The sequence below is a fragment of the Acanthochromis polyacanthus genome, chromosome 22 (genome assembly GCF_021347895.1).
Source record: "Acanthochromis polyacanthus isolate Apoly-LR-REF ecotype Palm Island chromosome 22, KAUST_Apoly_ChrSc, whole genome shotgun sequence".
Lineage (NCBI taxonomy): Eukaryota > Metazoa > Chordata > Actinopteri > Pomacentridae > Acanthochromis > Acanthochromis polyacanthus.
The window spans coordinates 8848198-8864120 of record NC_067134.1 but is presented as its reverse complement, the minus strand read 5'-3'; the positions used below and the strand labels follow the sequence as shown (position 1 = coordinate 8864120).

At 42.4% G+C, this 15923-nt stretch overlaps 2 protein-coding genes across 5 annotated transcripts in view; both read left to right on the top strand.

Annotated features, from left to right (window-relative positions):
* The first annotated feature begins 155 nt into the window (after positions 1-155).
* LOC110968808 (small integral membrane protein 11-like) lies at positions 156-3399 on the top strand. The gene is made up of 3 exons (XM_022218786.2): positions 156-257; positions 1117-1333; positions 2868-3399. The coding sequence occupies exons 1-2, from the start codon at positions 243-245 to the stop codon at positions 1303-1305; spliced, it is 204 nt and encodes a 67-aa protein (XP_022074478.1). The 5' UTR covers positions 156-242; the 3' UTR covers positions 1306-1333; positions 2868-3399.
* A 1638-nt stretch (positions 3400-5037) lies between these two features.
* Positions 5038-15923, top strand: part of LOC110968810 (uncharacterized) — a 77690-nt gene continuing 66804 nt past the window's right edge. For 2 of the 4 annotated variants that reach the window (XM_051941622.1, XM_051941621.1), the window contains exons 1-6: positions 5038-5243; positions 7380-7817; positions 7995-9609; positions 9728-9991; positions 14163-14597; positions 14805-15209. In XM_051941622.1, coding sequence (XP_051797582.1) covers positions 7427-7817; positions 7995-9609; positions 9728-9991; positions 14163-14597; positions 14805-15209 — 3110 coding nt within the window. In that variant the 5' untranslated portion in view covers positions 5038-5243; positions 7380-7426. The remainder of the gene's footprint in view (positions 5244-7379; positions 7818-7994; positions 9610-9727; positions 9992-14162; positions 14598-14804; positions 15210-15923) is intronic. The other 2 variants (XM_051941620.1, XM_051941623.1) reach the window with 2 other exon arrangements.

Here is a 15923-nt window from a genome sequence, read left to right as displayed (position 1 = left end):
TTTGTCTTTTATAATCAAAATCATTCCTCTCACCACGAAATGAGGACATATGAATGCGACAAAGGTGGATACCTAAGGTGTACTTCTAAACCGATCCTTTGAGTTTGAATGCAGCACAGATGACGTTCAGCATATGTTTCGTTTCTATTGGCTTGTCGCTGTAAGCCCCGCCTCTTAGAGACCAACATTAATAGGTGTCCGGCTGTCACAGTCAACAGGACTGTGACATTACAGGAGCGAAAATGATCAACTGGAAGGTAAATGCGCCTAAGATTGGGTTTTAATAGAGACTAAAGACATGTTTTATTATCCCTGTTAAGTTGTCGTTTCCTTTTAGGCTGTCTTTTCTTCCTAATTTGTCTGAGTAGTCATTAGCATAAAGCTAACGCTGCTGCACTGACTCCTCATCTTAACAACAGACTGCACAGTTAGCTAGCAGCAAAGTTTACCACAGTTACTGTTGGATAGTATAAACGGATCTCATCAACTTTCTGTTCGTAGTTTATGTTGAAATTTTCATGTCTGAGCAGTTGTAAACAGTCAGCTAACGACATTCACACAGTTTTGTGTACACTTCTCAGACTTTCACAGGAAAATATGTTTATGTAAATGCTAGAAATTATCTGAGAATAACAAGTATAACAGCAGTCAGAGCTGAAAATGTACTGGAACAAATGTCACTTAGTAGACTGCATGTATGCCAAATTAAAGAGTGTTCTGCTGCAGTTAGATAACCTGTTGTATGGAGTTCAGTTTCACTGAGTATGTAAATTAATCAGCAAATTATATGATTTTTTTTGAATGAGGTTTGGGAATGGAAACTGAGTGACCTATCAGAACTACAAGCCCAGAGTGCACATGGCGTGCAGCTGCTTCTCTCTTTCACACACCACCTCCCCTTTCTGTGACCAAATTAACTCTCACCTCCCACCAAAACAGCTGAGGCCCCTGGTGGATCATAGGGGAGGGGGAAGAACATCGTCTCCAGAGTCCCCGACTGTTCTAGAGATTTCTTTTCTTGCTTACTTCTTATGCCTCGCAAGAAACATAACCAAGAAGACGAGTCAGAGCACCTCTGTTTTCTCCTGTCTAACGTGTTTTGAACTCTGTCTCCAGGCTTTGGACAACGTCCCTCTCCTCTTGTACATCTTGGCGCTGAAGACGCTGCTGCTGTGTTTGGCGTTTGCTGGGGTGAAGATCTACCAGAGTAAGAAAGCAGAGGAGGCCCTGAAGAAAGAGCAGGCAGAGAAGAGGAGGCTGGCCCAGCGGACACAAGAGCTCATTGACAACCTGAAAGAGGACTGAGCAGAGGAGGGGATGCAACTGTACACAGGTACCTCATCAGAAAATACTCCTGTGATGGTTCCAATAGTGTGGAAGCAAAGGGAGACCAGCAAAAATGTATAATGGACAAAAGATCACAACATCAGTTATTGTTATTTTTATTATGTTATTATTTTAGTTCTTTATTTTACCAGGTAAGATCAATTGAGAACAATTTCTCGTTTACAGTGATGACTTGGCAAAAGGCCCCAGCGGGTAGACAGATAACAAATTAACAATACATATACAAAAAAGGACACACAAGTGTTTAAACACAGATTAGAAACACCCTAAATTAATGCTAACGCAGTTCAGTGAAAACACTCAGCATGTGCAGTGGTCCGCTAGGGTCTGCTTAAACGTGTAAAGTGATGGAAGAGATGACAGCTTCAGAGATTTTTGGAGGGAATTTCAATCGAGGACTTCTGGCCAAAGACTGTGAGAAAGTGTTATAGTGAGATGCTTGGTAAGATTTCTTGATTAAGATATGATATTTAAAATATTCAGATCCTAGAAGTTGCTGAGAAAATTTATTTTAAGCTCTATTTTACCAGGATTGTCAAGCTTAGGTGTCTTAAAATAAGCCAGACATGCTAAAAAAAAATAGTTTTTCACTTGAAAATAGATTTTTGCTTTCATGTAATGTCCTAATTTGAAATGTGTTCAATTTGTTTTGAGTTTTCTTGTAAAATTCAACTCAAAACAAGATCATTTCAAGATTGTTTGACTTAAGATATTTAAGATGCATTGTCTTAAAACAAGTCCCTCCATCTGCTGAAATGTCACTTGTTAAGTGAATTTATCTTAACTCAAGTGGGATGAGACGTTTTGACTAAAAATAAGACAAACAGACTTGGTAAGATTTTGAGTTTTTGCATTGTAGGAGCCATTTTATAGATGACACCGCCGTAGACGAACATGGGGAGGATTGTCATCTTCAGAAGAGTGTTTTTGGCAGAGATTGGAAAGGAGGCCTTATTATGGTAAAGAAAGCTCAGTCCGAATTTGCTTTTAGCCTGTAGAATATTGATGTGAGCAGTGAACGAAAGTGAAGAGTCCAGCCAGAGACCAAGGATGATGAACTCCAGATCTGAGCCATCTGCACAGGTGATCTTTGAGGGACTGGAGACGCTGGTTGTCCGGTTGCATAGCATGCATTTTGTTTTCTCAGAACTGAAGCACAAGCGAAGGTCATGAAAAGACTCCTTGGTTGAAGTAAGGCTGAGTTGAAAGCAGAGATGAAGAATACCTTCTTTTTTTCTTTTTGAATAATTTCTGACATTCTAATTGCATCATTCTGTACAGAGGACATTTCTTAGTTCTCTCTCCTTCCAGTCATGGTTGTTCTGTTTCCATAGAGCTGCCGCACTTCATAATGCAGTAAAAAATGAGCCCACAGTGAGGTAAAAATGTGGCAGAAGACAGAAAGCTCTCAGAAATTGCCTGGGGTTTAGAGAGTTACAGTATATACTGGTGGAATAGACTCTGTTGACTAAATAAGAGGCCTGTGATCCATCTCACAATGTTCCTTCCCTCTTCTTCAGGGAAACACGTTATCGAGTGCAGCTACAAGCCACGTTCTCCTAGTATGAGCCGGATTCCTGGCAGTCAGCAGCAGCCGGGCCATTCTGTGCTTCAGGAAACTGACTCCAGTACCAAGACTGGTGTATTTTTCTACATCTTGTGTGAATGTTTGACTGAACCATGCTTTTATAAAATGAAGTTACCACAGAACGCATGCAGACTCCCAAAACTGAAGCTTAGATGAGGTACGTTTTTAGAAAATCTTTTAAATGGAAACGACTTCAGTGAGCAAAACCCAACAAGCCGTGGTCATTTACCAAACATCTGCTCCATTGTCAGCTCTATCTGTGTTCTTCACTTTTATCTTCAGCAAAGGTTCAGACTCTGTAAAGATGAGTGCAACACTTGAATGAGCTTTACACCAGGTAGACGTTTGTCAAAGCTGTGTATTTATGTGAACACAACATGACGTGTTCTGTAAAAATCCTTGTAAATTATGAAGAAGCTTTGTGCCTACTTTTTGTAATACATTAAACGGTTTGCTCCACATCACATATTGTCATTCCTTTATTTCTCTTAGTTACTGCACAAAAAAATCAACTCTGTGTACAGTGTCCCAAAAGTTTGTTTTCTCAAGAAAAGCAAAGCTCCAAGACTGAATAGGCAATATTATCAATTTACTCAGTAACCAGTATTTCCTCCTTTCACTTTGATCAGTCCTTCTGGCATGGAATGGACGAGGTTCTGGAGTGTGGATGGTTCTGTCTTCCCCCACTAGAGTTGAGCTGTTTCATGGTGGAGCGGTAAAGATGTTCAGGATTCCCCAACAGTTCTCAACTGAGTTGAGGTCAGGGGAGTTTGATGACAATTCCTCCTTGAAGCCAGGTAGATGCTCAGAACACCATCGTACAGCAGCATGAACATCTTGCATAAATGCCAATTCCAACATCTGTTGAACATTTTCCGTTTAGTCGCAGGCCCCGATTTCTTTTTAATCCTCCTGGCCAAAACGGGAAGTAAACCCTTTTCTAGAATGTTGTTGGTCTCATATTGTGCATTAACAGTGGTACCCTGAGGCACAATGAGCAGCTTTAAGAAACCTGAAGTGGACATACCCCCCCAAACCATACTAAGGGCACTGATTTCACTTGCTCAGAAGATGGCACTTTTTCACCATCACCTGTATAGATATGGCCATTGGGTGTTGGAGAGAGGGCATTCATCAGAGAAAATCCAGTTCTCCCAGTCTTTTGGAGTCAGTGTTATGTACTTCTTTGTGAAAGCCAGTTTCTCCTTTTTTAGTTTGGTAAGTCGTGGGTATGTTGCCTCTTGTAAGCTTTCAGCCCCAATGTTTCTGTTAAATAATGACGCACAGAGCTCTTAGAAACATCTTCTGCAAGATTTTTCTGCCTCAAAGTCGCTGGCATGACTGGCGTCTTTTACCTACAACCTTTGTCATCAGATCCTTGGCTCTTGTAGTTAGGCCAGATGGATGTCCTGATTGAGGCAAGACTTTGAAGGGTTCTCCTTTGTTGTACCTTTGCCACCACTTGTGCATCCAGTGGATACTTCGAGTGCCCTGCTGACCAATTTTTTTTTTTTTTTTTTTTTTTTTTTGCGTTTTGAAGAACAGTAGACTACCTCAGACTCAGAAAGGTTAGCTTTTGTTTTTGCCATGGCAACAACGCTTTATAATTATGGTTGGGAGTGTAATGCATTTTGATCAAGAAAGAAATTTATCGACTGGGACCTGACAGTTGACGAGAAGAACGGCCCAACAGTACCCGATTGACCAGGTGGAACACGTTTTGGTGACAATCGAACATGTGGCCCAGTTGGGAGAACAAACTTTTGTGTCTTTCCTGGTCTTTAATACTATTTCTATTTTTATGCATATTCTCTACAGGCTGTAAAGGAAATAATTAATAATTGAGTCTGCAGCACAGACATGTTCCAACAAAAGGGATCCAGAAGAGATTCAGATTCTCAGACAGACTGATATCCAAAAGTGATCCATTGATTATTGATGCACACCCCATATAAACATCAGAAAAAGACATTGGGCCTATTTCACGAAGCAGGTTTAACAAACTCAAGAGTTTTCACTAAACCTGCTTCGAGAAACAAGGCGCATTGTGTCCCTCAGCTGGTGTTTTCTGGACCAACGGTGCCATCTGGTGGATATTGTGGAATCCTACAAGCATTCAGAGATAACGCAGCAAAGTGAATGACAGAGCAGGAAGGAATTCCACTCGCCCGTGGAAACATGCACGGACAAAACACAAGACTGTCTGTGGGAGGAACCCACTGAAGAACCTCTGTGACATCTGGAGGCAGTGGGCACAGCGACACACAGGCGAGATCCAGGAAGAAGAGCTGAAAACTGTTTCTGAAAGGTAAAATATGTTGACTTTCTAACTTTTCTACAGCCGAGGAAGAAACCACCCCCTTTCGTTTCCTCGGACAGAGATGAAGTCTGGTGTTTTCAATCATTTCTAAATCGGCCTGCAGTTCACCAATAAGCATCAGTTTAATCAGTGCTAACGTCCAGATGGTTTAGCAGAAAAAGAGAAGGATTTTGTGCTGAATTCAGACGGTAGGACAGCAGTGAAGCACGTTTGTTTTTGCCTGTCGAAGACAAATCCAGCAGTGTGTGAGTCACTTCTGTGTCTGTAGGTTTTTAAAGCTCTTTTTATTAGCACTAAGTTAGCTAACTTTGTGATGTGCTAACAAAGTAGCTGTAGCTAACGGTCGTTTGGAGTTGACTTTTATGTTTCAGTTTACATGTGTTTTGTTCTGTCCAGCTGCTTTAAACATGTTTTAACTAACAAAACCATATAATTCATGAGCACAACTGTAATTTGTTTTATCTGAAAGGCCATAGTCCGTTTGCAATTGACTTTTATTTTATTTTATTTTATTTTTTACATATTTTTCTTTCTATCTAATGCTTTAAACATGTTTTAACTCACAAAACCATGTAATTTTTGAGACCAACTGTAATTAATTTAATCTGAAAGGCCACAGTCCATTTGGAATTGACTTTAATATTCCTCTTTTATACATTTATTGGTTTTTATTAGGTTGGTGTAAACAAGTTTGTTAGCTACTGCTAATGCTGACTAACAGCTGAAGGTCCAGTTGACTTTTATTCTTCAGTTTTACATGTATTAATTTTCATCCGGCTGCTTTAATCGTGTCTTAATGAACAAAACAATATAATTTATGAGGCCAACTGTAATTTATTCTACTACAGAGGTGATCTAACGTTAACTTAGCGGTTATAAAGTTAGCTCTGATGTCACTGACAAGCAAATATTTTGTTCTGTTTCTGTTCTATTGTCTCTTTTATTTATTGTCTATTGCTTTTCAGTGTGTACAATATTCTGTAAATATCTTACAAGTTAAAATGAATACCTCTAAGGCAAGTTAATAAATATACTTATTAATGATAGCAAATAGTCAATGCTGAAACGTAGCTGATATTTATCTTGTTGTTAGTGCTGGAAACCTAGCAGTCATTGTGTTAGTGGACAACAAGCTGCTATCTTTGTCTAATAGTTCACAGTGGACAACAATATAAACACAGAATGCACATGTTTTGAAGAAGTGATGAAGTTAAAAATCTCATTTTCTATTGTCATGGTTGCAGAAGGATTAAATTGAATCAATTAGGCGTCAAAGTTTTTGAATCGTTGATCTGGTGAGAAGTTTTCAACCATGAAGACTGGTTAGGTGTGGCTGTAGAGGTCAATAACAGGATGCTGTAATGTCAGACCTGTTCTGTACTGTGTGGCTCTCTTTCAATTCCTTCATGAGACTTCTCACTCCATTTCTGGACACTTGGAGACGCTGTGATGGCTTTGTAGACCCTTCTCCTGCTTTGGAAGCATCAACAATTCTTTTTCTCAAGTCTGAACTGATTTCTTTTGTTTTTGGCATGATGCTTTCTCAAGTGGCAACTCAAATCTATAACAAAGTTTTTATACTGTGTGTAAAGTGTCGGGCAACCCCCAGTTTTAACTTGATTGATTGATTGATTACAAGCTGTGAGCATCACTAAGTTAAAGCACATGATGACACAACAGTGGTTTGTGGTTTGACCCAATAAAAAGGTCAGTTCTGAAGAGGGATAATAATTTTGACCCTGGCAGTTTTGGGTTTTTGTTAAATGTTTTTGTTTCAGTGTGCAAAGTAAAATAATGTAAGCATCCAAAATTAAACTAGGATGTTTGGAAAAGCCGCGTTAAAAATTCCTGGATCTGTTTAACAGCACTGGGGAATAAAAAAATTAAAAAAAACACTCATAGAGGGGCTAACAATTTTGACTTCAGCTGTAGATTTGTTTGATTGACTACTAATAATCTTTATCAGCACTGACTTAAAAAGAAAGACATCAGTAGACACCTCCTTTGAATTGAGATACACCATGAGAGTTGATGTTGAACTGTAAATATTGCTTCAGCTAAGTTTTGCGTAACATCTGCATCGTAATTATTGAACATTTGTTCATCTGGTGTCTTGTTCTGCAGGTCATTGACGTTGGGTCTGTGTGCAGAACTCACAGGAGTCAGGAAACATGGCTTGTACGTCACAGTCCGCCTTAAATTATGTCGAGAGTGCCAGAAATCATCTTGTGGGAGAATTACAGAATCTGTCTGTGATTTTGGAGAATTTGTATCAGAAAGGAGTTCTCAGTGATGAGGAGGTCAGAAACATACAGGCAGAGCGCGATGGCTACGATAAAACCAGAAAAATCCTGGACTCGGTCATGAAAAAGGGGGAAGCAGCCTGCTACGAGTTCCTCAGAATTATTCACGTGACGAGGAAGAGGACTTTAGGGAGGCCAACTCCTCTCTCTGAGAAAAACACTGGAGCTTCCACTGGAAGCCAGAAGTTTGACCTTCACCACTGGATCAGCTGCTTTTCTTTTAAAGAAGAAACACAAATGGATGTGGACTACCTGCAAGGTATTGTGAAGAAAAATCTGCTTCAAATGTGTCACATTTCTGATTATTCAATTGACCGATTCTATATAATACATTTTATTGTTTCTGTGTACAAATATTTGATATTTAGCAAGAATTTAGGAGAGAACCATGGTTTTGTTGTAGTATATTTATTTTCTCACTGTTATTTTATTTTAGGACCAAAACCGTGTCACAGATATCAGACAAAGTTGAAGGAAAAGGCACAAAAATCGTCAAATGAGTTTTGGAATGCAAGTAAAAAGCTGTTTGAAGAAAACAGGAGGCCTGATCTGTCATACACCTCACTGGTACTAGATACACAGAAGAGCCCATCTCCATCTAAAATCAAGAAATGGAAGAGAAAGAAAAGTAAGATGAGTCAAACTGAGAAACTGAGGACATACATCCCTGAGGACAAACCAGAAATTTCCCCCACTGACCTTCTGAATAGACAGGAAAACATACTCTTGGTTGGGAAGCCTGGAATTGGAAAGACGGCAGTCGTTCGTGAAATGTTGAGACTGTGGGCAGAAAAGGACAACAAGGAGTTAGATTACATGTTCTACTTTGACATGAGGGAAACGTCCCAAATCACACCGACTATGAGCCTGGAGGATCTTCTTTTCAATGCGTTCAGTGAACCAGATGTAGGTGTGGATGAGGTTTTACAGGACATAAAGAGTAACTCTGATAATGTTACCATTATTTTTGATGGAATCACAGATCTGTCTCTATCAGTGGTGCAGAGGCTTGTAGACAAAGAACTACTACCTGATGCAAAGATCATCATAACCTGCAGACCAGATGATGAGGAAGACTTCTTCTCTGGGGACTGTCTCAGAGTGGAGGTGAAAGGATTTAGCGAGCAGAACATAAAGTCCTACTTATCTGCAACGCTCTGCGATGCACAGAAGGTTTTGAGCAGCTTGGGGTTGCTAACTCTTTGCCATGTACCAATGTATGCTCTGATGGTGGCTGCCTGCTCTTCATCAGAAGACTCTCCACAGCCATGCACTATAACAGAAATCTACATCGACATTGTTCGTTACTGCCTTCAGATAAAGGGCAACAAAACAAAGAACAAAGATCTAAACACCTTCATCAACACCAAGAGAGAGGAAATACTGTCTTTGGCTGAAATAGCTTTTCATGCAACTCAGGGAAAGGGAAAATCTGTGAACCTGACTGAAGTGCCCTGTGAAGACAGCTGTGTCCTTTCCTTTCTGAAACCACTTTTTATCAAAGAAACAGAAACTAGACACACATTCCTCCATTACACACTGCAGGAGTTCTTTGCAGCCGTGTGGCTCTTAAAGAATCCTGATGAAATCAGGAATGTTTTTCAGCAGTGTCTCACTGAGGAGATGAAACACATGAAACATTTGATCCCTTTCATGTGTCGACTGTTGAATGAAAAGAGCCCAAGTTGGATGAAGTGTCTGATTCCAGCTGAGGAACTCAGCAGCACATCTGACTGGTTCTTCAAGGAGCTCATCACCACATTAGTCCCAGATGTGGTTGGCACTGAAGACAGTGGACTTGATGTCAACACATTGTTCTTATGCCAGTGCTTGTATGAGTCCCAGTGTCCAGAGGCATGCGTCTACCTTCTAGACAAACTGGACTACCGTCTTGACCTCTGTGGAGAGAGTCTTGATCCTTACCTCTGCTGTGCTGTGGCCTATGTGGTAAATCAGTCTCAGGAACAGAAAATACGGTTGAACCTTGATGATGTCACAATATCAGAGCAAGGAATGAGACAACTGTTTGGATGCCTTCAGAATGTCCAATGGTATGAGTGAGTGTGTTTTTTAGTGTCACATGACTGCTCAGGTTACAACATACAGTATAATGAGAATGATATTCTACTGTGGATTTGTTTGACCATGAGGTTATTCTTTAAACTACAGGTGTGACCCTTTGCAACAGCAGCTGTGGAAGATTTTCCTTCTCGGTGAAGGAGAGATGGACTTGGCAACTTTACTTGTCCTCGATGACAATCAGTTGCACCTTCCAGTGGAGGGTAAAGAACAGCTGTTTGAAAGAGCTGTGGAAGTCATGAAGAGGATGACAAGAAAGGTCAATGTCTGCCTCTACTGGGACAGAGAAACTCCTGTCTGCCAGAGTCTGTGTGAGTCCCTGATAGAGGCTTTGCCATCCATCAGCTCACTCAGGTATGTATCTTTTGGCTAATAGTGATGTTATATATTTTAGCCAATCTTAGAAAGATGTATTGTTCTATGATGAGTGTTGAATCGTACTGTTAATGAACTTAAACTTAGTAGAACCAGGCTTCGGGCTGGCTTCATTGTCTAGGGTGGTTCTGAACTAATATCTACTGATTTGTTTGTCATTTTTCTGTTGTACAATCTCAGAATTCTGCTGAAAATGTGCCAGAAAAATTGTTGTAGGTGCATTAAGATGCACAATGAATTTAATCAAGAATCACATTTCAGAACATTGACATTTTGGTGCTTTACTTCCTGAAATGAAAAGACAAGCAGAGTTCTTCCAAAATAAATAACTCCAAGTATTTGATTTGATAAATGGTTAAGATGGCGCTGCTCTAGTGGCAGCTAGTTACAGCAGCTCTCGCTCGTCGAGCAATCTTTTTCTGTTTACTTTCTTTCCTCTTGCTTTTTTTCTTTTTCGGAAGTTGCACTAGTAATCAGTGTAAATAATGGGCACAGAATTAGCGCACTTTGCTTTGATTTTTCTTCCGTTTTTGAATCTTCTGTCCGCATCGGTGATAGCAGACCCAGCAAGAGGCGGTGTCCCTGTTTTTTACTCTCAGGACCAGCTGTTAGCCCTCCATAGCACTGCGAGGCTAACCGGTGAGAGGCCTGATGTCCCACACGAGCTTAAGAGGAGGAGAAGGGGAAGCCGTGTAGGGGCAGAACGCCGCAAACAGGGGGAGACGGTACAAACCCGTCCTCCCCTCAGTCATCACCGGGAACGTAAGATCCATCGACAACAAGATGGATGAACTTATGGCGCTAACATGACACCAGCGGGAATACTGGCAGTGCAGCATCATGCTATTTACGGAGACCTGGCTAACGGAGGTAACAGCGGACTCTAACGCTGCGTTGGACGGCTTTCAGTTGCTGCGGGCAGACCGGACGAAGGAGAGCGGTAAGAGAAAAGGAGGGGGACTGGCTGTGTTTGTTAATGATAGATGGTGTAACCCTGGGCACATCACTATCAAGGAAAAACTTTGCAGCAAGGACATTGAACTGTTAGCTGTTAGTATGAGACCATACTACCTGCCGAGGGAATTCTCACGTTATCGCGATAGGTGCGTACATTCCTCTCTCTGCTAACGCTAATTCTGCTTGTGATCTGTTACACTCAGTAACAAGCAAGCTGCAGACACAGCACCCACAGGCCCTCTTCCTTATTACTGGGGACTTTAACCATGCCTCTCCGTCGTCCACACTACCCACCTTCACACAGTATATCACCTGCCACACCAGAGACAATAAAATACTGGACTTTTTTTATGCCAACACCGAGGAGGCATATACATCATCTCCTCTTCCACCACTTGGCAAATCTGACCATAACCTGGTTCATCTCCATCCTGTGTACAAACCTCTGATACACAGACAGCCAGCTGTCACCCGCATGGTCAAGAGATGGTCCGAGGAAGCTGAGGAGGCTCTCAAGGACTGTTTCGACATGACTATGTGGGAAGTGTTCTGTGAGGACCATGGGGACGGCATAGACAACCTTACTCACTGCATCACGGACTACATTAACTTCTGTGTGGATTATACTGTGCCCACCAGGACTGTACGCTGTCTCGCCAACAGCAAACTCTGGATTACTCCTGATATAAAGGCTCTCCTAAAGAACAGACAGAGGGCTTTTAGGTCAGGAGACAAGGAGGAGATGAGAGCTGCACAGAGAGAACTGAGAACTGAGGAGGAAGATTACAGAGGGGAAATGCAGCTACAGGAAGAGGATGGAGGATCAGCTGGAGGGGCCTGAAAACCATCTCTGGCCACAAAGATCCCAAGACGAAACTGAGACGGGACCAGGAGTGGGTGAACACCTTCTTTAACAGGTTTGAACAGTCAGCCACCCCTCTCCCGGACCAGTCCACCCTGCAGCAGCCACCACTGCATCTGTCTGCACCCCCTGCTGACTGCACCACCCCTGCTGCATCCCCCCTCCTTACAGCTCCACCACAGTTCTCCTACCATCACACCTCCCCTCCTCCACAGCGCCCCACACTCACAACCAGCACACAGCCCCCCTTCCCCAACTTGTCCCTATCAACATCCCAGGTGAAGAGAGAACTGAGCAGACTGAAGATCAGGAAGGCTACGGGTCCTGATGGCATCAGCTCCAGGCTCCTCAAGTCCTGCGCAGATCAGCTGAGCAGGATTGTGGAACATGTTTTCAACTTGAGCCTGAAGCTGGGGAGAGTACCACAGCTGTGGAAGACATCCTGCGTGGTACCGGTGCCGAAAATATCGCACCCCAAGGACCTCAACCACTTCAGGCCCACCTGATGAAGACCCTGGAGAGGTTGGTCCTTTGTCATCTGCGACCCCTGGTGAGCTCATCATTGGACCCGCTGCAGTTTGCCTACCAGCCCGGCATCGGGGTTGATGATGCAGTGACCTACCTCCTGCACAGATGCCTCTCTCCCCTGGAGAAGATGAAGAGCACTGTGAAAATCATGTTTTATGATTTCTCCAGTGCCTTCAGCACCATCAAGCCTGCACTTCTGGGGGACAAGCTGGAGCAGGCAGGAGTGGACTCTCACCTCACAGTGTGGCTGCAGGATTACCTCACCAACCGGCCACAGTTTGTGAGGGCAGGGGATTGTGTGTCCGACACTGTGGTCTGCAGTACAGGGACCCCACAGGGGACTGTCCTTGCCCCCTTTCTTTTCATCCTCTACACTGCAGACTTCTCCCATCACACCACAAACTGCCATCTTCAGAAGTTCTCTGCCTACTCTGCCATCGTCGGCCTCATCACGGACGGAGACGAGGAGGAGTACAGAGAACGTAACCATGACTTTGTGGACTGGTGCCTGCTGAACTGCCTCCAGATCAATGCGGTGAAAACCAAGGAACTGGTGGTGGACTTTAGCAGGAACAGACACACTTCTCCTACACCAGTGAACATCCAGGGAACAGACATTGAGATTGTGGATTCCTACAGGTACCTGGGTGTTCACTTAAACAAAAAACTGGACTGGACTACTAACACCAGTGCACGTTACAAGAAAGGTCAGAGCAGACTCCACCTACTCAGAAAACTGAGGTCCTTCAGGGTGCAGGGAGCACTTCTGAAGACCTTTTATGATTCTGTGGTGGCATCAGCCATCACGTATGGAGTGGTCTGCTGGAGCAGCAGGATCACGGCTGCAGACAGGAAGAGCCTAAACAAACTGGTAAAGAAAGCCAGTTCTTTCCTGGGCTGCCCCCTTGATCCTGTGGAGGTGATGGGGGACAGGAGGATGATGACAAAGCTGTTGTCCATAATGGAGGACACCTCCCACCCCCTGCAGGAAATGGTAAGATCACTGGGCAGCTCCTTCAGTGACAGACTGCCTCACCTGCGGTGTCTAAAGGAGAGGTACTGCAGGTCCTTCCTTCCTGCTGCAGTCCGACTTTACAATCAAGCCTGCTCCCAGTAGTTCAGTTCACCCACTTACAAACTGTGCAGTATAAAAATGTAGATAATGTAAATAATGATGCTGTGCAATTTCATAAAAATTTTGCTGTAAATACTGCTTTCATTTCTTCTGAAGAAAATATTTTTATTTATATATATATATGCACTGTGTGCATTGTGTGCTACACTCTTTTTCGATTCAGATGTTCTATTTGCTGCTGTACACTGTAAATTTCCCCGCTGAGGGATTAATAAAGGTTTAATCGATCAAAATCTATCTGTCTATCTAAAGGGTTATTACTCTTATTAACTCTTTATATTTTTCTTTTCACTTGGACATTGTAAGATGAAAATCAGTACATCAAGTTGAAATTCTGTTGTTTTTGTTGTATATGAATCAAAATGTGTTTATTATCCCCCGCGTCCACGAAATGGAAAAGGGGGATATAGGTTTGGCTTCCGTCTGTCGGTCCGTCCGTCCGTCCATCCGTGCTTCTGTGCGTCCGTCCGTCCATCCAAGATGAAGGGGACAGCTTTTCTCGGAAACTACAGCTAGGATTACGAAATTTAGTGTGTAGCTTCACACCATGGACACCTTGATCAAGAGTTATGGCCCTTGATCACTATTTTGGATATAGACTCATAGACATCACATGTGGTGGGGGATATTGATGACCATGTCGTCTTGTTGTTGTTATTATTCTGCAGTTTCAAGATGACCAACAGAAGTCCAGGTTTATGGAATGAGGAGCAATTCCGTGGGGCACTGGAGAGGCAACAAAGGAGGCTGTTACTGGATTTATGCCTGAAGGCAGCACTTCACATTGAGCAAAGCTTCCCAAATGTCGTGAATGTGCTCCTCTCACTGTTCCCTAATCAAACTGACTTAAGTAACCTCTGTCTCGATCTGTACCAACATGTTAGGAGTGAAGGGTTTTTGAGTGTCATTCCAAAACTGAGGCTGCTTTTCCAGTCAGCTCCTGCAGTCTGGTCCATAAACCTCTCAGAGAGAAAGACCTCCATCCTCCTGGAAGTGCTGAAACTCCAATCAACGAAGAAACCAGTGGAACTGACAGGCTGGTCAGATGAAAAGAGTGAAGTGAGGAGTTTCCTGCAGTGTCTCCCTTACATCTCACAACTCAGGTAAATTAATACAAATTCAAGTAAATTAATACAAATTAGTAAATTAATCATTTTTTTTCATGATTTCGGTGTTCAAGACCAGCTGTCTGATCTAATTCAAGTGTTTCTCCTTTTAGATTTAAGTGTTGAAGGAAATTTGATGCTACAATTTACAGAAAAATATATTTTAATTAAATGCTTTAATATTTTTAATCTTTATCATTTCAGTTTCATGCCTCAGTTATCAGAACCTTTGGAGGAAACCAGGTTCTTGGGGAATCTGGTCTGTGCAGCAGTACAGAGAGAACAGCAGACTGGAAAGAAGATAGTGGAGCTGTTATCAGTATGCAGATATAAAACATTTCCTCTCAAAGAAAAATGGTGTGATTTCCTCCTGGATCTTTACTGTTACGAGACTAAAACAGGTTTGAGTGTCCTTCCATCATCACAGTCAGCTTTCCAGTCAGGTCCTGCAATCTGGTCCATAAACCTCTCAGAGAGAAAGACCTCCATCCTCCTGGAAGTGCTGAAACTCCAATCAAAGAAGAAAAAAGTGGAGCTGACAGGCTGGTCACATGAAGAGAATGAAGTGAGGAGTTTCCTGCAGTGCCTGCCTTATATCTCACAGCTCAGGTAATGGATGATCTCTTAATCATCTCTGTTTTCTGTTGTCTATTTTGGATGGTTCCACATACAGATTGAAATATAGCAAATTTCATACTTCAGTTTAGAAAAAAGGTTTAGTTCACCATCAAGGACCATGCCACAACAAAGTGAGTTGATTCATGAGAAATTACCATTCCTCTTTAAGTGTTGGATGATGTAGTGTTGGATGATGTGGAAGATTATAGGATGTAAGGATGAGTATGGATGTGAATGTTTTCTGGTTGGCTGATCTGGGATGCTCTGATGTTAGAAGCTTGAGTGAAGGCGTCTCAATGTGGAGGCTTTGTTTCGGGTGGCAATCTTCACCTGAAACTGTGATGGAGCTTCACAAGTTTGTGACTATGAGGCTCAGTTGTGGGTGGACTTGGTCAAGACTGTTGACGTTGTTGCAGATGTACAGACAACATGCCAGAGGTGGCCAGTGGCCAAGAGCTTGAATTGTTAAGTTGAGTTGCCTGTCCTGGATGCTGTGAATATTGCTTCCAGAATAATAGATAAGTATGAACTTCCTGTTTGAATCTCTGGACAGTTGCAGCTATATTGATTGTGTAAAGTTCGTCACGCACAGATAGAAGGAAGTGGACTGAAGGTCTTGAGGCCCAGAACATTCTCCTGATGGAGGAATGAGGAAGGAAGTAGGAAGAGAGGAAAGATGAATGAATGAAGGATGATGACAAATTA